Source organism: Aulostomus chinensis, chromosome 8 (genome assembly GCF_037954235.1).
Source record: "Aulostomus chinensis isolate RoL2024-O1b breed Wild chromosome 8, RoL_Achi_v1.0, whole genome shotgun sequence".
NCBI classification, from domain to species: domain Eukaryota; kingdom Metazoa; phylum Chordata; class Actinopteri; order Syngnathiformes; family Aulostomidae; genus Aulostomus; species Aulostomus chinensis.
This window is the reverse complement of record NC_141327.1, coordinates 23,832,722-23,859,692: the sequence shown is the minus strand read 5'-3', so window position 1 is coordinate 23,859,692 and position 26,971 is coordinate 23,832,722. Positions and strand designations below refer to the sequence as shown.

General features: G+C 43.8%; 1 protein-coding gene across 2 annotated transcripts; it reads right to left on the bottom strand.

Moving 5' to 3' along the window:
- Window positions 1-278: 278 nt before the first annotated feature.
- Window positions 279-26,971, bottom strand: fhip1aa (FHF complex subunit HOOK interacting protein 1Aa). Of its 2 annotated transcripts, XM_086211797.1 has the most exons (14): window positions 26,740-26,971; window positions 19,117-19,218; window positions 14,922-14,983; window positions 12,568-12,791; window positions 8,020-8,700; window positions 6,570-6,728; window positions 6,395-6,481; window positions 5,724-5,891; window positions 4,744-4,823; window positions 4,413-4,582; window positions 2,767-3,744; window positions 2,520-2,698; window positions 2,038-2,149; window positions 279-1,111 (listed from the first exon to the last, which is right to left on the bottom strand). In XM_086211797.1, exons 4-14 carry the CDS (start codon window positions 12,673-12,675, stop codon window positions 909-911), a joined length of 2,925 nt encoding a protein of 974 aa, XP_086067923.1. In that variant the 5' UTR covers window positions 12,676-12,791; window positions 14,922-14,983; window positions 19,117-19,218; window positions 26,740-26,971; the 3' UTR covers window positions 279-908. The 2 variants fall into 2 exon arrangements, with proteins under 2 accessions (XP_086067923.1, XP_086067922.1); XM_086211796.1 differs by lacking the exon at window positions 19,117-19,218.

Here is a 26,971-nt window from a genome sequence, read left to right as displayed (position 1 = left end):
ATATGGTGAAGACAAACCGTAACAGCTACAAAAGCCTCTACTATTGCTGAGAAAATATATGTATATGGCAATAGAAAGTCTCAAAAAAATAAGCTTAAATACCCCTTCCCATTCTGAAAATAGCCAGAACTTAATTATACCCCAAATATCCTTATTTTGCATAGTGTTCTCTTACAATATATACACTGTAAAAACATGAGAAGGCCATTTAAATAGGTCGTCTGTTATCCGCTTCTGGCGCCAGATATGGAGAAGATGTGAAGCCCACGAGTGAGAGATTTAGTGCATTATAGGAAAGAAAACAAAAACGACGACATCGCTTTACCCAAAGACTGTTTAAGAACAGCGTGTGCATCCTGAGGTACCGTCATGAATTAACAGTCGGGGAAAAAAAAGAAAAGAAAACGGAACACAATTCTGTGACGTTCTCAAGACCGAAGTGATGAACTTTAGTTTGACCCCATAAAAAAAAAACAAAAAACAAAAAAAGTCATTCGCGGAAGAATAGAGAGGAAGTCTGGATAAGTTGGGTGCTGCTGCTGCTCTCCATGGTGTGATGAGCGCCACCGGAGCATTTAACCGAGCAGCGCTGAGACATTCAGAACCCGCAACATCAGGAGAAGACCGACGATCGCCGGTCTTTACTCGGAGGACGTGGACGCTCACTTTTCTAAGCGTCGCCAGCTGGTACAGACAGATTTTGCAACGACCCAAAACTCAACAGAACGAGGACATTAAAATGCACGTGATGGCTGATTGTCTTTGCTTGGACAAAAATAAATAAGTCTGAGTATTTTTTTTTTTTTTTTTTAAATTGCTTTGATTTCTCCATCAAGCAGTGCTGGAAAAAAAAAGTCTTTAAACCTTTTTTCGGAGCTGGACTCCACACACGGAGGCAGATCAGGACTTCACTCCTCCATAGGAATGTAGGATAAGATGGAGTGCTCTTGTGCCAGGGCAGCTAGTTCTTTGAGGAACTCCGTGAACAGGACGGTAGCGAACACCTCTGTCCGCTCCAGAGAGATGGCTTTGGGTTTTGGCGGCGGTGAACTCTGTAAGATCCTTCCGGACTCGCCGCTGGAAGGGCCTTGGCCACCGCAGCCATTTTTGTCTGAGAAAATGAGGATTTTGTTTCTTACAAAATCACAGAGAGTAAAGCAAAATGCACAATACACATACGGAGAAGTTTGAGTTCCAAAGATGCTTGTCGTGATTTGTTATTTAAGCTTGCTCCGACTCTTTTTTTTTTATTAGCATGTTTAGTACAAGAATGATACTTCCGTTAATGATTTCTGTGCGTTTGAACTGCAGGGCTTGCGGCTGACACGTGACCGAGCTCGATCAAGTCCAGATAGAAACCAAAACACGCATTAATAAGAGCAGAGGCTGCGTGAAGCATTCTGGCAGTTTAAGGCAAATTTTGGAACGCCGTCAATAAGCGATGTCAGCAAAATAGACGAGCACGATAACTACCCCAGTTTTGTCTTTTTCTACTCGCCCCACAACAAAAACTGAGCCGTTCCTTTAAAAAAGAAATGCAGATGCTATTTTTCTCCCATCATCACGTTATGTTGCTGGCCCCCAGGCATTTAAAAAAGACACAATCACCGGAGAAACGGCTCCGTTTGTGGCCAGCAGACACTCAGTCGGGGTGTTTGGAGATGTGCACTATGCGTGATGTCAGCGACACACAGACGATTGGTCTCATAATCCAACACGTTCATTATTATTGGGTTCTCTCATGTTAAAGCATTTAAGTGATGACATTAGACGACTTTAAAAGCTGAAAACATCAACTGGGAGCTTTTTATGGACGTTTGGCAGCAAAAACGTCGGCACCCCAAGAACCGGAGGAAACTCCTCTGAGATTTTCAGTTCGACTTCACCTCGGACCTGTTTTTAAGGATTAATTTGATATTTTGAAAACTACTCTAAAGTCGTCCTTTTTTTTTTTTTTTGCCATCATCTCGCTCAAAACGAAACCATCACAGGCACAGAAACTAAGATCCAAGATGTTTGACGCAGGTGCGTTCTCACCTAACACCGTCTCCCTGGCCAGGAGCCAGTGCTGGGCTGTAATTATCAGCTCTGGAAAGTCCTTCCTGGTGGCGGCCAGCTCTTCTATCTGGTTCTTCACGGTGGCCAGTACCTGAAAGGGAACCCAGAAGCAAAACAAAAACAAAAAAACACCCTGAGAATCCAATTTCCACCAGCAGTACTTACACTGACGCAATTAACAACCCTGAAATCTAATTGCAGGCTGGTTTCCTGAGCGTCTTAGTCAAGGCTGGCTTGACTAAAGGACTAAAACAATCAGAGTAACAACTCACTCTAATCCTGTTTTCAGCCATACTTCTAAAACAGTAAGCTGCATGTTTCCACATCTTTCCAGAATGCCACAGAATCCAAATCTTTTACTTTTCCCTCTTTGTTTTCTGCATAATACGCCAGCCGCTGGCGAAGGAAATGAAAGGCTTGTGCCTGCCAACACAGGGACACGCAAAACAAGTGTGTGTTACCTGGTAGAGGGAGCGAACGGTCGGCTGGAAGACCAAGTTGGTGTTGAGGAGGAAAGACCGTAGCAGAGGCTGAGGGTAGGCTGCCAACTGGGCCAGGATGCCCGTCAACAACAAGTTCACGTGAAGGGAGTTGGAGAGCATGTTTTCCAGGCGAGACAGAAGGACACTGACAAACGGACCTGCAGAAATAAAGTTTCAAAATCAAACTTTTGTAAGCAACTGGGCTGCTGCTGAGCATCTGACTCACCAGTAAAAGGCACCGAACAGCTTCTACTTGTACTCCCACTTCGAAACGTGGAGCCAAACGGCGAATGGATCTTCTCCGTTTCAGGCGTCTCGGCGGAGAAGGAAGTGAAGTCCATCTCCTCCTCATCCTCGTCCTCCAGAGATGTGACGACCTTCTTCAACTCTCTGTCCGTTTTGACCGGTTTTCCACCGGCGTCAGAGTCAAACGTACGAATCAGCTCCTCATACTGAGCCAAGAGGTCGTCACCCAGCTCAGCAGCAGGGGCCTTCTGGAGGTTGGAGTTACAGTCTATTTGACCTTTGGCCTTTTCTTCGGAGCTATTCTTGCTGTTGTCAGCCATGACAAAAGTTTGATTGAGTCCGTTTTTCAGGGGAACTTCAAGCGGTTGTCCTTCCTCTGACTCAGACTTGTGCTTATCATGCTCTGCCACTCTGGCATCTTTCTTTGCAACAAGATCATAAACCTTGACGTCGTCCTCGAACTCAGACTCCTCGATGTACGCGCCTTTAACGAGCATGATGGCCGTCCGCCTCATGTCCTGAATGTGCTTTGGGGGCTCAGCAGAGGGCAGCTGTGGAGGTTTGCTCTCAACAGGGGCCTCAGCTGTCTGCACCGGGCACGCGTCATAACTGTCGTCCCACTCCAGCTCCAGCTGGCTGGCAGACGGCGGCGTGGTTTTCGGTGGTGGGCACGGTTGAGGACGGGGAGCCAGCATTTGTGGAACCCTCTTGAGAGCCATGTGGGTTTGCAGACTCTTCAGACTGGGCTCCTCAAGGACGCCCGGTTGATATTTCTCAGGAGGAGGGTCCTCACCATCATACGGCGCTGACCAGACCCTGCAGGCCTGGATGCAGCCGCTGATACCCAGACGAGCGTCGTAGAGGTAATGAAGATAACTGACATCCAAATAAATCTCCGAGCCTATGGTGCAGGAGTTTCTGGAGTCATCATCCTCTTCTGAGAGGCCTTCTTTTTCCGCTGAGAATGACAGATAGGAAATGTTGATCAAAGCGATTCGGTGCAGCGCTCACACAGAGCACAACTAATGAGTTTGTCATGTGACTACGGGGGGGCAAAGTCGTGTAATAGAGCTGAACAGCAGGAGAGATCACCATCTGATCAAATACACACAATCATCCACGTTGCTCACGTCTCATCTAAATGCAGATCATCACTTTGCGGTGCACTGAAGCCAGTAAATCACAGTCTTTACTACATTACTGTGGTTTTACCATTAATAGTCTGACTCCTGCTGTTACGCTCTGCATGTTTTGTTTGTTTGTGGCTGCGCTCCATAATTATGTTATGACATGCAGAAATTCAGATTATGAACAGTAATAAGTAACAAACATAAAAGCTTAATGCAATTTACAGCTAAAAATCAGCCTCTTTTTTGTCGAATCCGTGCAGTATCTTTAAAATCAAACATTCACTCGTCTCAAATTTAGCAAATGTCGCGCTGTATTTAGCAGTCAGCTCAACTTTTTTCGAAGAGAAAAAGAAAGCTAGGCTTGTAAATATTGTTTAAACAGATTAAATCGTCCATCAAAGTTAAGAGATCTACTTTATTTGACATTAAGAGATTTTAACCAGAAATATTTCCCCCAAGGTCATTAAAGCAGACCCATTCGTGTGCTTGCCAGCACCTTTTGAGAAGAGGATGGATTCCAGCTGTCGGAGGGGCGGCGGGCTGTGATCGGGAGAGCAGCAGGACGGCGTTAATGCCAGGATCTTAGCTGCTGACACCGAGTAGCAGTCTCTCTCCCTCACTACACGCCTCTGACTCAACATCATGTGATTACAGGGGATCAGGTACCTGGAGAGGAAGAGGGGGAACAGATCGTGTTAGGGGGAAAAAAAAACCCCAACAGGTGGTCACGGAGGATGTACGGGAACAAATCTGAAAGGTGGGAGGTGAGGAGTGGCAGCTTATATCCTAACCCAATTAGATGTGCAAGGAATGCGAGTGCTGCTCACCTCAGTATGAGCTGCAGCATCACGTCTTCACAGTATAAACCAATCAGAGTGCGGAAAAGGGCCAATGACACAGTGCCGAGCTGGAGCAGAGAACAGAACGACACAATGAGGATGAGAGAGGAGGTGAGAGAGATTCAGGTGCGCTGCATTCTACAATTCTACAATTTCACTTAGCAGACGCTTTTGTTCAAAACGGTGTGCAACACAACACGTTCCATACATTTTAGTTTGAACAGTAGATGGAACAATACTTCAGTTTTGCTGTGGACATTTACCGTTTTCTGATATAAAATGAACTAAGAATTATTAACTGTAATTATAAATTCTAATTATTTGAGTAGACACTGTCGACATCAGAGAATTTGACTTTGACTGTGATAAAATAAATGAAAGCTAGACTGAGGTGTCAGACAGCTTGGGAGTTCCGTGAGTGAACGAATTACAGATGCTCCCGTTTAATTTTACATCTTTTGTTTAATGGCAAACAAATTCCCACGTTCAGTCTTAACGTGCAAATATCTTTATCCGTGACGTTTGGGTGTGAGACCTTCATCAGGCAAAAAGGTTTCTGGACATTTTTTAGTTAAAGTGTAACATTTTAGATCTTTACATCTTACATTCTGTGATTACTCTGAAGTCAAACAGAGCAAAACTTTCTTGTTCACATAATTTAGGTCGAAGGTCAAAGAAGGTGGAAAACAAACATCTTTTCTTATGTTTTCTGGTTTCAGGTGTGTGGAAGCCTTGAGCTAACAAACACGGAAGGTGACTCCTTGATCCACCCTAGTAAGACCACACGACCTATTCATGCTGAAGTATTTGATCCTGTTAGCTAATAGCACCCCTATGTTTTTAGACATCTTCAGTCGCTGCAACTATGCATCGCCACGACAACCAGCAATAGCGCGGACGTTTGAAATTTTATAAGTCCGTGGCGGTTTTATGAACACATACGGCATTTATAAGTTGTGTGTTTTTACCTGGAAGGGAGTGTTGATGCGGCTGACCAGAGTGTCTAAGATGTAGACGTTGTCATGCTGGTGGAGGAGGATGAAGGAGAGAAAGGTGTGCAGCAGAGCCGGCTCAGTCACGCTCCTCAGGAAGAGGTCCAGGTACGCCGTGGTGGTCATCACCTCCTCCAGGGTCAGCTACACACAGGGACGACTTGTTAGTGTGTGTGTGTGTGTGTGTGTGTAGATACCATCTCATATATAAAGTAGGATTACTGTATGTATATGCTGCATTAGTCTGTGAGAACTACTTCTGCTGCAAAGTTAGGAGTTGCAGAGCAGTTTTAAATAGTCTTCCTGAAATGAAACTTCAGAGACATGATTTATTTCTGGAGGGGAAGTAAATCTATTTTAATATTGCATGCATTACTTTACAATTCTAAACCCATTCAGACCACAAAAAGCCACTTCCTGTGAATCCATTATTATCTGGACAGACACGTTTTCCTATTACAGACCTCTTAATTTGAAAAACATATTTAGAAAAACATTTTTAATTAGCAGCCTCCCTCACACACTTCCATGATTTTACCACTGCTGTGAAGACGGCAATTACTTCAAATGTGAACAATACAATTTAGGATTTAGCGGTCTAACCGGGGCACGTAAGGGATGTAACCAAGTGGAGGAGGTGTACCTACCTTGTGGAGCGCTGGCGCTAGGACAGGCACGAGGAATCCGTTGTGGATGTAACTCAGCAGCTGGTTTCTGATATCAGGGTGGGCCACCTGGGAGGAGTCCAGGGAAGAGCAGGGAAGCGTTAGCCACTTGTGAGTGAAGGTGAGTTTTCATGCATTCCCGTTGAGAACGTCATACCTGAATAACAGCGTTGCAGAATTCCAGCGAGTTGAGGAACTGGACCAGCGAGGGCATCTGGAGCCAGTCGTCTCTGTGCAGGCAGTGCCACTCTTCACTGGGAGCCTCCAGCTTGGTGGGCAGAGATGAGTAGAGGCCGCTCAGCCCTGTGGCCAGCACCTGCACCAGAGAGAAGTGTCCGCATTAGTTACTGAGCACCATTCATCATGAAGACAGCACCACATTGGTGCAATGATTTTGATTTTAGTAAATCAGTTTTTGTTCCAGACGGAGATATTTCAAAAACATTTGGATGGGCTGACTCATCATTTTGTACATGAATTCTTTTCAACAACATTTTGCAGTATTGAAAATCACAAGTATTCAATCAAAGTATTGCAGTGCTACAGCCTACAAATTGCATTCTGCAGACCCCTGCAAAAAAAAAAAACTATTATTAATTCAATGTGGTTTTCTATTCAGAAAATACTAATTCTTCTAAAATTGTGAATAATGTCGTAAATGCGTCAGCTGAAATAATTGCTACATTATACCTTTCACCCAGAGTGAAGAGACAAAGACTCCTCAAGAATCAGAGATGTCAAAAATATATTAATTTCACAGAGAAAAAAAAATTCTATGGACTATATTAGAGATGAGTCAGTGTGTGGCAAGAACGACACACGCACACCTTCTCTGTTTTTATCTTAATACAACAGATCACAACAGCGTTTTTATGAATCAGAACAAAAGTTAAATAACATCGCAAATCACACACTCATAAAACCCTCACATGGTGAGACAGCAGACGGATTTACGCCCCCTGCATTTACAGCTCTGGTAGCTTTACAAGTATCTGATTGGAGGAGCAAATATTTCTCACCATAATAGTCCTTCTATGGTAATTAGATGACTAATGAATGCATTAACGTACTAAAAAAAGAGACCTCCTGGTCAGTAATAGTGCTGGTTTTAGTGGGGTAATTCTTGGTATTTACAGAGCAGGATTTCAAATCGTGCAGTTGTCTAATTTAACTGTAAGATGGCGAATCATTAGCTGCATTCATGCGCACATCCTCGCTGAGCTTATCCTTGTAGCCTGCCAGTGGAACCAATTACATTCAGACTCCTCTTGTAAAACTGGCATCGCATCAAAAGCTATTTTTCATTGCGTCGTCTGCAGCTAAATGGCATTATTTACATGGAATTATCCCGCGACCATGACACAATCTTATGAATGCCAGATATTTGTAACATTCAATGTCATTTTCTAATCGCGTTTTTAGTGGGCGCATCAATTCATCTCTGCAATGATTGCCTCCAATGTCAAATTATGAATATATCAACATAATAATGATTGACAGAGTGAATCCAGGAGACAATCATTAGAATAAAATGGTTCAAATTAACAAAACAAAACAAAAATAGAGGAACTGACACACTGAGGAATAACTCATCATGTTGGACTGACCGGACAGAAGTAGGTGTTCTCTGCTACGTGTTTAGCCACTCGCTGGTTCTCAGCAGACAATGACATAATGAGCAGCAGGGCGTCTCTGGCTTGCTGGCCCACTGTTCCCTCCCTGTGGATGAAGGGGATGAGCAGGGAGAAGATGAGGAAGTTGGTGGCTCCCTGATCATTGCTTGTGTGGAAAAAAAGCTCCAGAATGGAAGGGTCTTTCGCCAGAACGCAGCACAGCTGGTTGAGCAGCAGCACCAGCTCGGCTTCCACCTCTGGCGCAGTCGTTCCCGAGCAGGACGACAGCAGCATCATGAGCGGCCGCAGGATGGGCTTGTGATGCAGCAGAGGCTGGCGAGCTTGGCCCACCAGCATCTCGTACATCTTCAGCTGCTCCAGCTTCATGTCGTCGGTGAACTCTCGTCGGAGGCTCCACACAAAGAGACGCTCCATCACGTTCTCCATCACCACAAACTCCAGGATGGGGCCCATGGCTCCGGCTTTCCCGATCTCCTCCTCAATCAGCAAGAACAGCATGTGTTCCACATAGTTCTGCACCGCGCTCGCCTCGTCTCCAGGGATGGGCCCGAAGCGAGAGCCGCCGCTAGAGACAACACTGAGGTTGATGACACCCAGGGAGGGAAAGGTGGAGCTGCTGCGGAGGGGGTCATGTTTTTCTAGGATCTTGACCACCTACAGAAGAAGAAAAGAAGAATCAGGATACAACACAGAGCAGTACTGAGGCACCGAGTAATGGAAAGGGAACTGCTTCAATTACCATTCTACTGTAACTCACACACTCTGCTTTTAATTGAAATCCACCTCTCTTGTTCTCCATTGCCCATTCACAGCCCAGGACATCAGCTCTAGTGAAACTTCATTGAACCTGCTTTAAATAATGTCCTGATGTGTAGAATTCAATTTTTGAGGCATTTTATGCTTAATTAGGTGTTTGTTCACAATACGATGTGAAAAGAAGGTCTCCGACGTCATGGTGTCTCCTAAGAAGCAAATTAAGCTTGAAACAAGATTATTATGTAATAAAGACCAAGGTCATTCTCAAAGTTCTAATCTCAGTTGTAATATTTTTTGATGTAGCCTGAATCTCATTGTTCACCGTGTTGGAGATACATTGCCTCAACAGGTTAAATCCTAATCTTGTTCCAAACGGGGCAACAGTCAACAAATATACGGTGTAAATAGACCAGCAGCACAGCGCAGATAAACTCCATTCGGTAGCAGAGTGAAACAGCCCTTTGTGTATCAAGCCGTCCCCTGTGTGTTGGCTGCATAGAAACCAGAGTCATAATAATGGAGCCAGTGTCCCCGGCCTGCCCCTGCTGCTGTGACAATAATTGGCCATGCACAACAGAACTGGGCATGGCTGATGGAAACAGGAGAGCAGACATTATAATCCCTGACTGAACCCAATAGGGCCCGGCCCCACGGCCTCAGGGATCAGCACAGTTCAGGTCCTCCAACTGCTACTGAGGTTACAGGTAGGAGCCAGTTTGGAGAGCCATGCAAGATTTTTAATTTTTTTGAAAAAATCAGAACTATTCTGGTTAACCCTCTGGAATGACACTGGGTCAGATAATATCTTCGTTCCTCATCAATAATTTAGCAGAATTTTCAAAGTAAGAGATACAATGAGGGTTCCCGTCGTGGCTCATCGAACTTTGATGCATTTATGTTCGACGAGTGGTTTGTAAAGCAGCAGCTAACAGTGCTAACCATTAGCTGATAGCATAGGTTATATTTAAGAAGTGAAGAACACTTCTGAAATATGAACTCAATGTAAAATGTGCCTAAATGTCCAGCAGGGGGCGACTCCACTGGTTGTAAAAAATGAGTCAGATTGTATAGAAGTCAATGGGGAAAAATAACAACTTGATTTTCTACCACAGTAAACATTTTCTGAACAAGTTTACGGTCTCATTCGCTAGTTTGAAGCCTTCGTCATTACAGAGTGACATTCATTTCAATCAATTATGCTTGAAATTAAGTAGACGATGAAGCAAAGCGCCGCTCTAAGATGCGGCTACATTGTGATTGACAGTTATCACAAGAGGTGTAGCAACGAGTCCCTCCCACGCCACAACATCCCTTCCAAATAAACTCACTTCTGGCTCCAAAAAAAAAAAAAAAGCCAAAATGGCACAACCCAAGCTCAGCTTCCTGTTGATGGCACTTCCAGGGTCACAGAAGATATTCTAAAGCTCAACAACTGCAATTAAAGATGTGACTTTTCTGAACTGCACCTAGCTTTAATAATGAAACACCCGCTGTGGTTTGGTTTAAGAATCATGTCAGAAAGTCACAAAAAACTGTGTAATTTCAATTAAAAACAAAGCCTGTACTCTGAAGGACCCTCATACTTTGTACAGCGCTTCAAAGAGAAACACAAGCTCTCCAAGTAAGGATTATTTTTGCAATGAAGACATAAAGCCTGAAATTTGGCATCAGCATGTATGAATCCAAGCCTGAATGGGTGTTTTGACAAATACTTTTTATATTTTTTACATACTACAGTTTCACATTTGTACTGATTTGAAATGTTAGAGCAGACAAACAGTTCAATGCAGTTATACAATATAAAGCAATACATTTTTTGTATTATTTTCCTATAGAACACAGCTAATTTGTCAAAGGCTGCTGATGGGGTTTTTTTCAGACTACATCAACTAATTTTTTTTGTCTCTCTGAGGTCACTGTATGATGATAGTTTTAGCCATTTAGAGGGACGCCTGAGCGCTGCAGCAGGTCTGAATATCTTCTTACATGTACACTGGATGGGGGTGTTGTGACATAAATGCTACAGAACAGAAGCACATAGACGATAGGGACAGATTTATTTGGGGTCACCATAGTTACAAGGAGCACAACTAACCACAACACACTGCCTATAGTTACAGATTGTTGGCAGCAACCGACAGATCGATGTCTGCGTTACTACAAACACAAGGACACCCAGCGAAGCCTGGAGAGCTGCAGATAAGACGCAGCAAATGAACATAAACCCACTTTACAAACGAGTTTGTTTCTCACAAGCAGCAAAGATAACATGTGTTACTGGGATCTCAAGTATTCTTGAACTGAAGTCAAAGTCGAGAGCTCTGTCGTCAGGCTACAAATGCAGAGAATGACAACGGCAGGAGTGAAATTATGCTGCCAGTGTGCATAAGAGGGAACAAGGCGTTACCCAGAGTTAATCCCTTGTGTTTTTGTTAATCTGTCTCGACATGAGAGCACAGCAACATGCTACATGAATCTCACAAGTTTATGTATCATCATCGGGGTAAGTCACTTTGAAATCCCCACAACTAATGTGAACGCTGTTAACCAAACTCATATTTTTGTTCCCTGAAAGTCCGCTAACGTATGGTAGCATGTGTAGAGTTTGCTAGTCTGGGTGTGGGAGGAGCAGGTTTACAGGCTGCCAGGTCCTGCTGGGGTGAACGGGGACACGTGCTGCTGCAAAGAGCCAAGAGTCTGAGACAGTTACATTCTTACTGCCAAAATTCCAGCCGCCATGACTGCTCAGGAGTTTAGCGCTGCCGGGACGTCACCGTGTGAGCTGCTGTAGGAGTTCAGGAGAACTTGTCCCCTTTACACTCATTGCTTTTGATGATAGACGAAGTAAATAAAAAGTTATTTAGTTTGATGTGTTTTTGGAATCCCCCCCCCCCCCCCCCCCCAAAAAAAAAGACTGTGCCTTATTAGGCGTGGACATATCTGGTCCAAATATGTTTGGTCAGCAAGTAGTTTGCGTGGTTAAATAAAAAAGAATTCACTCGAAGGACATGGGGAGGTTTTATTTGACCTGCGGGTCACGTGATCAGATGTCATATTTGAATATACCTCCACTGATAAATGTGATTTTTTTAAATTAGGCTTGAATATACAATTTTTAAATCTTGGGAATATTTCAGGAAATATGCCGATTTGCTTTATTTTGCAAGAAGTTGCATGGAAAAAAAACACTTTTTTCACAGCTGTGAGCTAATTATGGAGCTGAAGGCGCTTAACAGACGCACAGAAGCAGGGAGGGGGAGCAAGCCTGGGTTTCTAAGGAGAGAAAAAAAATGTCTACCAGCAACTAATTCTATAAATTGGCCAAACTGTGGATTTACACGTCACGGAACAACACGAGCCCTAAAAGACTTTTCCTCATAATCTCAAATTGTGAAAGAAGTGGCTGTAGGACCATGGTTCCCCTTTTGATCACTTGATCCCTCCAATAACAATTTGAAAGTCTAAAAGAGACGCCAGATGAAATGATTTTATCCCCATTCAAGTTTGCCTGCGAGCTAAACTGGCTCAGACAGCGGAAGTCTTTAGTGTGGTTGTCCTATGAGCCGTACAGTGAGGGAGACTCTGCAAACCAGGAAGTCAAGGGGGTTTTCTTTGTTCCCACCATAGATGTTTCTGTGGGATGATGCAGCAGCGATCAGGTACCATGTATTGTTGATGTACAAGTTCTGAAGGAGGTGCTGCTAACTCCAAGTTAGCTCAGTTAGCTAAAACTGTAGTGCATGTGTACATCTAGAGGGGTTTTACCTGGGCCCAGTGGTTCTTGAACACAATCATGCAGGTCTCTGGATCCACACCCTTCAAGACCAGAGACTGCCCGTCTTGGTTTCCATTGGCAACCATGGAGGCCATCATGGTGACCAGATCTTATGTGGGTTAAACCATGTCATAGGCAGGAGAAGGAGGACATTCCTGACTGCTTGCTGGGTGCAACCATAACCACAGGAAAGGAAAGAATAATCACAGGGGACCTGAGGAGGCAGAAAAAGACACAAACTCAGGAAGGTTTTCGCTTCATAGGACAGCAGCTTGGCTGAGAGGCTGTGCTCCCTCTCTCCCTCTGCATGGCTAGACAGCAGCTATGACAGGCATGCAGGAGAGAGAACAATAACAGGCAAAGTTATAGGACTCAGCCGAGGAGAGCGAGAGAGAGAGAGAGAGACGCACAGCTCCATTCTGGACTTTTAGACGGAGCTGTCAAATTGCTTTTGGAATACCTCAGATGCCTGTGTGGATTCCAGCAGGCCGCCTGACATCACACTCAGTACACAAACATTTTTGGACATCGGAAGACCAACATCAACTGAGCGTGAATTTCTGCTGGTGTCAAGAGGAGTAAGAAGACGAAAGAACGATGAACACGCATTTTGTAGCTCCGACATGATGTTGGCGCTTTTTCTTCCAAGCATTACTCACACGTTTTGTTTAGTATAAATACTGTATTATTGCAGTTGAAAATAGCCTGAGGGCAGTACTTCCAACACTCACAATTGCATCATGGAAATTTGGAGGATGCCCATATTTTGCCCTAGAAAGGACCTGATTTGTTGTTTCCTTTGGAGAGGACATGACTGGAAACTTGAATATGGTTTTGACATGACAGGAGTTTTCTTTAACAACGCCGATGGGAACTCAGAGGAAGCAATGCGTTTCCATGGAAGCCCACTATGAAAGTGAAGCTTAAAAAAAAAAAACTCAGTTAAATACAGGTTCATATTTCCAACCAAAAGTCAATTTTGTCCCTCGTCATAAACATCATCCATGTGATTATTATTGCAACCATGACAACGCAAGTCAAAGGAACATATGGAATTCATATTCATGCACTGAAGTTGTTTAACTGGTATCCGATCACTGTTTGGCACTTGATTTGTCCAAGTCAATCAAAACATTAAAGAAGAAGTTGTATCATTTAAAAGTGTCTCGCCTCTTAAGTCACTGTGGTAGTGCAACTGTCATTACACTCTAAAAAATCACAGTCATGTTGAAGAGACTCTTACAATTGAGAATATTTACAAGATTAGATAGTAGGGAGATGAAATAAAATCAAGAGGTGTTTCCCCCGCATGCACCTGACGCTCCGTTGGTCAGAAGACGAGCGACTGCAGCTGTCAGGGCGGACAATATCAGAGCAGCTTCTGCAGCTTTAGTAACGTGCCGTTTGGTTGCATTTTTGTTTGAAAGACAAACCAAGAAGTGATGAGTTCCATAAAACAAGTGTGATTATATTCGAATGGCCAGGTAATACACAGAAAGTTCTAGCTCCAGCTCTATTTGGAAATTCTAAGTCAACTCTGTAGAACATCCCAATAAGAATCATAGCACATTGCTACACACCACGATGAAATTACACAAGACCGCTGCTTAGTTCTTGCTGATTCCCAGCCCTGGTCGACAGCCACGCTAAAGCCTCTGTGAACATTAGCATGATAACGCGCTCCCTTTGAGGATGCTGGCATGCTAATGCTAAACAGGCACTATCCAAGCTTGCACGCAACACACAAGCTGCCACTAATTAGGATGAGGGGATGTTCTGGTCAAAAGTGTTTGTTTTCCAAACTGATGATGCAGTTAAGTGTTTATAATATACATTAAACTGAAAAAAAATAAGAACTGTGAAACAACTTCCATGTCAGCCCAGCGGTTGTCAAGACGCTTCCTAGATGGAAACCTCATGGTGGTACCGGGTGAGAGGTCAGGATCTCGTAAGTAGCAGCCAGCTACACGTGTATGTGTCTCATAGGAAACTGCTGCATTGTGTAGCGCTCCATCTCCATCCACGTCAGGACAAACTCACTCCCGGGCGGTAAGAAGTGTCACCACAGGGGATCAACAGTAAAAATGCAGCAGCTGCACGCTTCCTGCCCCTAAACATGCCTCTCAACCAATCACAGCAAACCTCCTTCTTTTGAAATCACTTCGTACCCAAGAAACATGCCGGCCAACCAGAGTTTAGTTTGAACAAGACACACGCGCGCGCACACACACACACACACACACACACGCTCAAACTAGTACCATCTGCTTTCAGTTAGGAGAGTTCCTTCTGCTTGGATTCTTGAGAAGGAATGTAAGAATAGCGCATGAAGGCGGTTTCCTACCTTTGCTGAAGCATCTTTGAACAAGGACGGGTGGCAAAGTAGAAGAAGACCTCATTCTTATCCTGTAGTCACAAAGAGAGATAGAGAGAGAGTGAGAGAGACACGAGGACATGTGAGGTGAAGGAAGTGAGCGTCGTGAGGCGAGGCATGGTGGGAAATGACTGGACATGAGTAAGCTGCTCCAAACGCCACTTGGATGTAGAGGAGGAGGTTATGAGGAGGAAGGGAGGGGGAGAGTGGAAGGGAAGGGGGGGGGTGAAAAACAGGGTGAGGGAAAGTCTACGGAGAGGGAGGAGGAGGAATGAGAAACATGACAGCTATTGTTATGTTGTACTTTCAGTAGGAATTCAACATCACAGCCTCGTGATCATGGCAGAATAACACTGTTGTCCCTTCCAATTAGAGCTTCTCAAGAGCGAGAGGCCCTAACCTCATCAATATTACAACCGCCTTGCCAGCACTGCCACATCCATCACGGGAATCGTGTCACATGACGCGGCTGCCTCAGATCTGTCACAGTTTGGTCTTAAATCTACTAGATAATACACTAAACCACTGTGGGACCCGCACAGCGTCAGCGGCTGGTGATGTCTGAGTCTGTAATAACTGAAAAAGTTGGATTTCTTGGAAAACAAGCAGCTTTTCATCAGATTGTGATGTCGTGTAAACACAGAGAGAGAGAGAGAGAGAGAGGTGTGTGGGTGGGTGTGAGAAGTCATCAAACACTCGATTTGTTTTTCAGGCTGATTTGGTGCCTCATACATATACGTTTCCCCTGGCAGCACAGTTACACACACACACACACACACAAAAAACGTGATAATAAATGTGTGTGTGTGCTCTAAGGCCTGTTTACATCAAATATTCACAATGAGATGCAGTAGAGAAAGTTGCAGCAGAGTAAACGGGTCCTTCTCAGCTCCTCTCATGCCGGCTGGGGGCGACTCAGCTTGTCAAATCACCAGAGAGATTTTAGAGTCAGAGTGTTCTTGTGGGGTTTTTTTTCCCTCAGCATCTGCAGGTGGAAGCTCACCTGTTGCCAAGAAGCACAGAGTTGTGGTCCCTTCATCAACAAACACTGTCCTGATACTCCGTGTGTTCTCTGCTTACAGAGGTTTCACTCACTCCTCTAAGTGACGCAAGTTCTCCAGGAATAGAAACGTGACACAAGAGGGAGGATCTCAGGTCTCAAATTCACTGAATACATTTGCCTGAGCCCACTCTTAAGTGCGGCTGCACAATTAGTCAAAATTAATGACAAATCACAATATGTGCAATTGTCAAGTCACAATAAGAGACGATACTTATCAAAGGCTGATTGTGTGAAAATACCATTTTCTTTAATATTGTGGTGCTGCTGAGATGTCTCGCCTCCACAAAGATGTAAAAATGTACATTCCCTCTCATAACACAAATCATATCGCCATCTCAATATAATCACAACTAGACCTTCTTTTTTTTCCCCTTTATCTTTTTGCTGATTCGTCAGTAGTGAAACTGTAGCAAGTAGCCCACCGTCACTCCCGTGGATGTTCCAATTCATGCATGGAAACGAAACATTGTTACTCACTGATTTGCAGCCATGATAACTAGCAGGTTTTAGAATGTTGTGGACCCGGCACATTGAGATTAGTTTAGTCCATCCATCCATTTTCTATACTGCTTACCCATAAAGGGTCGCGGGGGGGGGCTGGAGCCTATCCCAGCTGACATTAGGTGACAGGCAGGTTCACCCTGGACAGGTCGCCAGTCCATCACAGGGCCATCAGGAGCAATTAGAGGCTCAGTATCTTGCTCAAGGATACTTGGACGTGGTCACCGGGGGAAGTGAGGATCGAACCAGCGACCCTTTGGTTGCTAGACGGCCACCTCGGAGCCATGCAGCTCCTAGAATAGTTTAATATAAACTAAAATTAAGATACAATCTCAGTAGCTTATATCTTAGTATTGTTTGACAGAAGATATTAGAAGTTCCCTGATGAGTTCGTTGACATTTCAGCATGTGGAAGAGGGGATTCTGAACACCTGAGACGACAGACTTCCAGTGTAATAGTGTGTAACTTCAGTGGAATTCATTCTCCGAATATCCCCTTATACTGCTTGCACCCCCACCCCCATCATATTAATAGAATCTCATCGAAAAAACATTGTTTTTAGCTTTGCAAGTGCATCCACACCATTAAGTTGGCTGGTAAATATATCACCCTGCATGTGTGTTGCACGTATGAAAAAGAAAGATTACATATAAACGTGTAGCAAGCGGTGAGAGACAAAATCTATGTCTTAATATAGAGCCCAGTATATCTGGAGAATGACTATCTATGGTAAAGCCACTTCTGACGTGGAGTTGCAGTAAACCGAGCGAGGCAGAGGAGGAGTGTTCCTTAATTTAGACCAGTCATCTTCATCCTGGACACGGGTCCAGATCAACACAACCACAAGTGTCTCCCGGAAAATTATACGTATTTGTGAGATATTATTGCAACCATCCTCCTCCGCTGCTAGAGGCACCGTGTCTGCCTGCTCTCAATCACATTCAGCATCAAGGTTTTTTGATTGTAGAATTCGAGGGCATCGTGTCACTTAACAGGGCTGAGGTAGAGTCGACAGCCAAGAGCTGGTGAAACGGATCTAAAATGAGAACATTCAAAGTTGGCCAGTGGAAGAACATCTGAAATTCAGAGATGAATGTACTGATTAAAAAAATGTTCAACAGCAGAATTCTGTTGCCTTAATTCATAACTGTGGGACTTACAGAGCGCGGACCTCTCTGGTATGACATGAAATCATCGTATACATTCACCTGAGGAGATTTCCAACAGTGTCAAAACCATGCCTGAATTATTCCAAGTCTTTCCATTCCATGTGATATGTCCTCATAACGAAAAAAAAAAAATCCTGGATTTGACTCGTAATCCGTATCCACCCCAAAATGTCATGGGTTCCGTTCTGGCCAGCGCTCCACCCTCCATCAAAGTTTCATGAAAATCTGTTTTTGTTTTTGTGTGATCCTGCTGACAGACGACAGACCTCGTGGCCCAGGCAGTTCAACAGCTGTATACTGGCACGTCTTCCAACGTCTGGTTTAAAATTTTAAGCAAGCTTTGGACTCCAAGCAAGTTAACAGTACAGGCAGAGATAAAAAGAAAGGCTTTTTGTTATGGGTTGGTCTTTTTTTTGGTAAATCTACATTCATAAATAACCTGTGAAACAATCCAGTCGTCGATGTTTTCTCAGTTCCAACTCCATTTTATGTCTCAAACAGAAGAGTAAATCTTAGCATGGATAAATGCTGGCTAAACTTGCAGCAATCAAACTTTGGAGACTGACCTTTAGATCACGTACAGCACTTTTACCCTGCACCGCTGTCGATGAATGTCAGTAATGAACTTTTCCTCTGTATCGAAAAATCAACCGAAGATATCAAATCCTGATTTAACATGCCAGCACTGAGAGGACTTTATTTATATTTATATATATATATTTTGGGGGCGGGGAGGAGACACAATGTGCATTTTGACCTCATCTAACGGTGACCTATTCATTAAAGTCCTGGCCTACATCATGCACTCATTTATATTACGTGTCTAACAGAGCGAGCGTCTCCATTTAGTCAGAACACGCAGCTCCGCTTTACCCCAAACAACCGAAAATACAGCTGAGGCAAGCAGAGCCTGGTGCAAAATATAGAAGGTTAAAAATACAGCTTTTGTGCATGCAGTGTGTTTTCACAATCTCAAAGCCCTGAGCTGGATTCTCCTGATTTGGCCATTTATAATTACCTAATTATAGTAATTTGATAATTACACATATCTATAGTGGCCGCATCTCCACAGCCAAAGTCACTGAACCAAAGAGACAAGCAGCTTCTCTACTGGAGAGGATATTTCATGAAAGTAATTTTTTCCTTAGAGTGATGAAGTGACTGAATAATTCATGTTTTCCATTTTCCAGAAACTAGTTAACATTTCTGACTACAGTTTAGCAGACTGTAGTTTATTCTGCCGTGTTTGGACTCCTAAGCCAGCTGATTGGCCCAGAGACAGCACGAATGTCACAAATGAAATTAGCCTGACATGAACGTCTTTCCAAACTGCATCATGTGGTGGAAAATCCACCAACTGTTGCTGAGTAGTTCACGTGAGTAATAAGCTTTGATGAATGGATGCACTACTCCTGTACTCGTTAGACACACCTGAAGCTTCCGCTGAGGAGCCGGATCTCTGGGTCAGCGAGGTAAATGGTGGTTCAGGAGTGCTTCATTTTTCAATGGGTTATATCACCATGGCAACATATTCTGCACAACAAAACATGCAAATTACGTTTGAGATAAAAGATAGAAGCATAAAACACCAACCGAAAAGTTCCGTTTCCAGTGGGAAACAGTTAGGGGTCTCAGGAGAGTCCGTTTTTAAAGACAGACAAAAAAAAAAACATGATGAGCTTCTGTAGGAAACGTCTCAATTCTCCGATGAGTGAAAGTCTATCTCAATTTAAACCAAAACGAGCGATTCAAGCGCTGAAGCCTTTTAATTGTTGACTTTCCCATTTAAATGTAGGTTTTTTTTAATATTTACTCCTCACTTGCGAACCAAGAACATTTAACAGCACCAGGGTTGCAGCTGGAAGAACGACACTAATGTTGATAACCACATATTGGGGGTGGGGGGGGGGGGGTTGGGTTCGTAGCAGGGGCCCCTGCTGATCTCATGGCGCCATGATTGATGCCCTGCAAGCTGAGCATTGAGTGAGAATTTTTTCACAATTTAAAACAAACTCGACAGTGTCAGACTCAATTTTGAATTACCACATACGCAAGCTCTCAAAGACAAGCCAGATGAAAAAAAATACACAGAGGAGAGCAGTTCTCGCCCATTTTTGTGGTTAGTGGGATGCTTCCACTTGTTCCTGTGGGTTTAAGTGATTGAACATTGGCGGAGTTAAAGAAAATCTTTAATCTCCACACAAATAATAGAGTTTTCCCATTCTATTCACAAGCAGTAAAAACGAAAAAAAAAATGGTTCCAATAATGGTGTTGCACAAACGGACTCTCGCTCTTCTCACTCCCACAGTGACAAAAATGAGCACAAGGCTTGGCTGGTGTGTCGCTCTTCAACCGATGAAGCTTCAGACAATTGAACAAAGATGTTCAAGCCACGGATAAACGCACTGAGAGAGAAATACTTTCCTCTGGACGAGAGGTTTTGTTATCCTTTTCTGATCTAGTTTCTGGCATTGTGAGCTATCTGATGTCCCAGAAACACACACACACACACACACACACACACACACACAGGTGTGGTCTGCACAAATACCTTCAAGGCAAGACACACCTTGACTCACAATAATCATCTTTCTAAAGCAGGCATAACCAAACGTTAAGCAAAGAACCTGCCGTGCTTCTCTTTTTCTTTGCATGAAGGTTCACATAGAAGTTGAGTTTTTCCTTTTTTATCATGAGAGCAGAAGAGACCACCACACACACACACACACACACACACACACACACACACACACACACCCCTACCTGGATTTAAAGCCTATAAATGTAAATTAATATTTGAAGATGTTTTGTAACTCTTAAAAAGAGCATGGTTGTGAGCGTGAGACCAGCGGGAGTCCGTTTCTCAAGGGCAAGAATAATGTTACAACTCGATGAGCGACTGACAACTTCAGGCTCACTTAAAGGGACAGTTCACCCAGAAGTGAAATTCACCCTCATACTGATTGAAGGTTGGGCGAATCTTTGTTTTTCCTACAAAAAGCTGCTGGTTTTATTGAATTTTCATTGTTCGGTGAACTGACTTTTAATGTGGAGCCAGGATTCATAACATTTGAGTGATTTCACAGTCACCACCCTCTCACCTGCAACTCTCGTTCTCTATGATTGTTTTTGTTTACACCACCTCCGTCCTAAAAGGAAACACCAACTATGGTCACTGTCTTAATTAACTTTACAAGCCAATTGCTGTATCGTAATGTTTGTAGATATGAAACTACATCTAAAACCTCAACAGAAGCTTCTGGTAACATTCACCAACCCCATCGGTCAGTCCTTCTCTGCAGGAAATTGACAGGTGGCTGCCGTGGCAACCGAGAGACGGACAGGCCCATTAAAGTGATAGCAGCTGCTGAAATATTTAGTGTTACAGGTGAAGCCAGAGATGGCGTCAGCCCTGACTATTTATAATCCTTATCCAATCAACAACACAGTAGGAAGGAGAATCGTCTAAATGATTCCCGTCACCCGGCGAGGCGGCGCTCAATACGCAGAAACGAGTCCCGCTCTCCTGGGGCTTTAGGTGCTTCCTGATGAAAGCTGCTGGACAAAATCTTTTCTTTAAGAACAATATAACTGGCACAAAGTTGGATTATAGAAGCAGCAATTATTTTATCCAAAGAGCTATGAAAAGAATAGTGATTGAGGGGGTCTGAGGCAGCATCATAGAAAATATTGGTACCGTTTTGCTGTAGTTAACGCTAATTTCTAATAAGCATAATTGTTTCACATTTTATTACTTAAAATCACATAAACAGCATCCCCTCAAACAGTAAAGTCTGCCTAAACATCAACAACAGCACAAGACGTAAACAGGATAAGGACAACAGCTTAGCAGATAAGACTGTGATTATGTAAGCAGATAGTGTTGCACCCTGCAATGGCGCATCTGTGGATTTTCACATGCACATGAGGGCTAAACGGGGTGTTGGCTGTTGTGTTCACTTCCAAACTGGTTTCAAAAGGATGTTGCGTATTAGTGCATGATCACGGGATTCATTAACATGTTCAAACACACACACGCGCGCGCGCGCTAACACAGGTGCTTAGCTTAGCTGCGAGTGAAGAAAAAAAAACAAAGTCAATGAAGAAAGTTGAGGCTGAGCTGTGTGAAGTGGATAAAGAATTTAAAAAAAAAAAAAAAGAGGACACGGGTAGAAGACACCGCTGTAAGATTGAAGTCTTCCAACCAGATGGATTCGACAGCGGAGAGAGAGAGAGAGGGATGACTTGTAAGGACTGTTCACACTAAACAGAGACATTTTGCCTCCTGCTACCGATAATGAGTGTCATCCGTCTGTGCAGCCGTCAATGCCTCAGCAGTTTAAGGTGGAAACAGAAAACCTGTATTGATTTTTTTTTCCCCTGCACTGCACACGGAGCAGCGTGAGGGAAAACTCTGAACAGGATTTATGTCGTTCTCACAGGAGATTTTTTTAACAATCCAAATAACTTTGTAAATAAATGCGCACCAAAATTTTTTGAGCAAGAGAGCTACAAAACTCTCTCAAGATCTGATGCAATGAGTTGAATTTTAGCCAACAAATAGATTGGTCTCATTTAGTCCTGCTAAAAAACTGTAACCTTTATTCTAAACACAAAAAAAAAAATCCACCTTTATTAGTCTAAAAATAAAATTGCATGATTCATTTATGCGGATAACTTTTGGATATTCAGTGTCAATAATTCATGCGATTAGCTTTTTGTGTAAAATCTCATAATGGATGCGAATTCTTGTTATAGCACGAATTTTCAGCAAAATCTAAATCAGTTCATCGTTGAGTTTAAGTGAACATTTGTACCAAATTCCAAGAAACTCCCTCCAGGTGTCACTGAGAAGTCGTGTTCAGGAGACATGGATGGAAAACTCAAAAATATAACAAATGCACAGAAATCGTGAACAAGGTCAGGAGGCCGCTGTGAGGCGTCAATCTTTCTGTTCTGTTTTCTTGTGTCTCGTACAACCTAAATTACTTCATTGTATGTACACAATACAGGCATTGCATGACATCACTTTCATGTTGCTATGAGGAGGCTCGGGTCCATCCCTCTGATGCACAATAGTCTTCTGTGTGTGGTAATGTGTTTAGTGCTGGTAGACCCTATCTGTCCTCCTGCTACTTACTCTGCAGCTCGTTTGCATCGTGTCTTACTGATAAAATACTGTTTGCATCTGGAATGAAAGGCGGGGGGTGGGGGGTGGGGGACAGAGGACACGGCATGCCTCTGAAGTTCAGAGATGTTTATCAGAGAGATGACAGAGAGCTGCAGTAATAAGCCTACTGGATATTTTGGTAGGAGAGTCTCTTTAAAAAGTTAAATCAAAACTGGGGATACGGTGTGTGCCAGAATGCCTCTCGGGCTCATCTGAATCAAATATTTGCATGGGTGTGGATGGCTGGGACTTGTTTTTTCTCTGTCTGTTTTTGTCCTGTTTAAATGTGAAGAGCAACTTTTCGCAGCAGACCAAATTTGCCTTCAAGAAACTTCCATGTACGTATTTTACTTATAAACTTACAAAAGCAGAAGCGATAGGAACTCAAGTTGTGTCTCGTGTGTTTGTTCTCTATCAAACTTCTAAATATGAACCTGTACGTCTACACAATATTGTGTGTACTTTATGCTGTTGTTTGGTTTCTTGTATCTCCACCAACACTCAGCAGTTTCAGCTCTCAAACAACTCAAGTGGTTCAACCAGAATGAGATACAATCTTCATTCTTTTCACAATAAGAGGAGAAAGTATTAAAAATACTGCAGAGCATTGTGGGACTTAAGGGAAACTCTCTGTGCTAAACTGGGACAAAGTCCAGCCAAAAGATCCCCAAAGGGACCTACAACTCCCCCCGGGGTCTTTTGAAGACAGTTGGAGATCAAACAGTGGAAGGAGTTGAGGATATAAAAGCTGCTGATTTTTTCCCTTTTATACATAGATTTGCCGATCAATTTGTCCTTTTTTCTTAATTTGAAATTCATTTGTATTAAACAAACAAGTCATTTTATGGGTACACAAGCCAATCAAACAATATCTCGGAGGCTTCCGTCTGTCATCGAGCACTCCATGCCATTATCCCAGAATACAAAAAGCAAAAGAAGTCAGAAAAGAAGCTTATTCATCATCTTTCTGTCAATTAGAGTCAAAATGTTCAACTTTGCATTAGGAAAGATGTTAAATCGATGCTTTTCTCTTTCAGTGAAAGTTGGCATCACACTGCATTTACATGTGTGTTGTGTGTCACTTCACAGGGTCAGTGTGGGGGCACAAGCAGGGAAGTGTGTAAGCGCGTGTGTGTGTTGGGGGGGGGGGGCTAATCCTAAACACCTGACACAGCTGAGCTGCCCGTGTCTGTGGTGGGAAAGACAAAAAAGAGTTTAGCACACACAAACACATGAGCTGATGTGGTAACAACAATAGCTGCTAATATTAAAGTCAGTTTATGTCATTTCAGAAGGACTTTTAAAAATGTCCGTTGGAATTAAAGATGAAAAACAACTGTTGTCCAATACTGCCCAGCAACAGTTGTCAGCAGCATCATGTTTAGCAGCAGCAGCTACTAGCGAGGGGAAGCTAATCAGACCGCCATCACAACCTCGTGACCTGATCCTGTATGATATTAAGTCTGACTTATCACGGTCATCAAGCGCTAGCAGAGATCCTGTACGCCTGAATGTCGGAGGTGTGATGTCTTTGAACACCAGCGACCATCGTCCAGATGGTTGATTCGCTGCACATTCTTCTCATTCATCAGAAGCTGGCATTCTTGATGCGTGTTAGCGGCCATGGTGATGGAACTCAAGTTGAAGATGTAGTTGTGAAAAGTGAGATTAACATTTTAGCAACACAACTATGCAGTCATGCCGATTATGACGAAGAGCCATGCAGCAACCTAACTAATTACCAACATTCACCGCTGCACATGCATGCAGGTTTTATCCTTGTTCAGTTTTAAAAAGAGCGTTGATTTTCTTCCTGGCGCATCACGCGTCAGTAAAGTAGTGAACGCCATTAAAACAGCACCAGAATGAAGCATTTGTGCTTGTACACAATCTTTGTTAGCTGTAGCGAGAGCAGCTCGGAGGACAGCGCCGCTGTCGTGGTTGAGGCGAGGAAAAGCTACAGAAGTTCCCGGCCGAGGCGACAAACTTTGATCGGCTCGGTGTCTGCTGTCAGTGGTGGAATTGCGGCTGGGCGTTACACGTGAGTCAGAGATGAATCAGCCGGCGGAAGGCTGCAAATTCCCATGCTCGCCAAGGTTTTGTGTTCCCATCAATGCCACTGGGAGCCGGAGCCGCGTCTCCTGCGGGGTCATTTGATCGGAGAGTCAGTGCTGATTAAACATATTCCAACTGCTGACAAAACCAGATGTTAGCTGGGATTTCTGCCTGGGTTTGATACACGGCATCGACAGAGATTTTTTTCTATATAAAGAAGAAAACCACAGTGACCCACTTCCCTACGATCATCCAAACCTGTTAGGGTTCGAACTTTACATCGTTTAGCACCTCGCATGTGATCAAACTGCAGAAGAAGCCTGATGCATTTACATGACGGGCTCTCGCTGCAGCAGCTATCCAGTCAGTGAGCCGATGGAAGCGTTTTGGGAGCAGCTGTGTTGCCAGCAGCCACATGGTGATGATGACATGCAGACATTTCTGGAGCCCACTTGTTCTTCTCATTATTAGAAACAGACAGTCACTGCTCGTGTGGCGCTAACGTTACGGTCATGTGACCTCTTTGTGAACCCTTTAAAAAAAAAAGGGCCATCTCATTTACGACATCGTATATCAGGAACACCTTACAGTTTTGAGTTTCAGGTTAGCAGCATCACAAATGACTACTGAGATAAAGCCAATGTTTTAAAAAATTCTTTGGTTAATGGGGGGGGGGGGGGCGCAGTATCGTGACGCGTGACCATGACAGTATCTACAAGATTACACGCTATCCTAAAAGACAGTCTGTTCGCTTTTAAGAAAAAAGAAGTCCAGATATCTGCTTGTTCAAGATGACCGCTCGTCTCTCCTTTGTTTATGAGACAAAATGTTCCCACAACAAAGCTGTGGAACGCAGCCAAGTCTTTTATTTAAAACTCAATCTCCTAATCTGGATGAAATTATGACAAACGCCTTTTAAAAGTCCTTTCTTCTTAGGTGACATTATATCCACCTGTTGCTGTCTGCTCTGTGTGTGTGTGTGCGTGTGTGTGAAGGCGACACATGAGAGCACACGGCAGAACAGAAGCTGTTGCTGACATTCATCCCAGTGTAAACAAGCCAGGAAGCACATCGGGCAATATGGAGGTCGGCTAAGAGGATGGAGGCTGTGGTCACGTATGATGAGGAGATCATGTAGCTATCATGACAGGCCAAGTGAGAAGATGATGGTGGATGACACTGATTTGGCTCCAGAGTGGGAATGACACACACACACACACACACACACACACACACACACACACACACACACGATGGTCGGCCATGATACTGACCTGTAACTCTACACCTCCTCTATTCTGTCTCCATTAAAATGGACATGTGAGTCCAGAACTCATTAAGACAAGAACAGGACCCAGGACCGGGGTCACCTGAACTTCAAACTTCTCCTGTAAAGGTGACGTGAAGTAGCAACACGTGGAGGGGGTTCCTGTCTGTCTGGGGCCAGAACAGGTTTCTGCAAGACTTTGAAACCAGATACTCGTCGCTGAATGATATATTGGCCATGTCCAAGTGTAAACAAGCCTCAGACTACAGCAGGATGAGCTTCGTCTGTGCTGAGGGAAACGACAGTGGAAATGTTGATTTTACACTCCAAAAAGAGTGCAACTCATATTCTACTGGGATTCCCTGACTAAACCAGTCAGCCAGCTGGTCCTCCCTCCCTCCCTCCCTCCCTCTGTCTTTCTCTCTCTCTCCGCGAGCACACACCCGCACTTGTCAATCACGCAAACACATGGCTCTACAAACAACACAAAGGCAAATGCTAAACTTTAATTTCACGTTTGAGTTTCAGGTAACTAGTTTTGTTTTTTTTTCCTCTTCTTACCGTGAGATGAAGGAGAGCGCACAGCAGTTCGAGCGGCGTCGACCAGCAGCTTGGAACGACTCTCACCCACACACACACACACCCAGGAAAGTCCTTCAAACCCTGAACGTCCACTTAGTGATAACTAAGCGATCGTAGCTCCTCTTCACCGGTAGAACACTGAGGCGTTACACGGAGGAGCGACAAACTACTTAACCTGGTTTGTAGGTGAAACCTCTCTAATCCTCGTATG

What these genes read in the sequence shown, in the direction of transcription:
- fhip1aa (XM_086211797.1), bottom strand. Translation starts at nt 12,675, where the DNA reads ATGATGGCCTCCATGGTTGCCAATGGAAACCAAGACGGGCAGTCTCTG. An exon ending in TCTGCAACGCTGTTATTCAG is followed by an intron (nt 6,482 to 6,569) that starts GTATGACGTTCT and finishes GACTCCTCCCAG; the next exon opens with GTGGCCCACCCTGATATCAG. An exon ending in TAGCGCCAGCGCTCCACAAG is followed by an intron (nt 5,892 to 6,394) that starts GTAGGTACACCT and finishes CCCTGTGTGTAG; the next exon opens with CTGACCCTGGAGGAGGTGAT.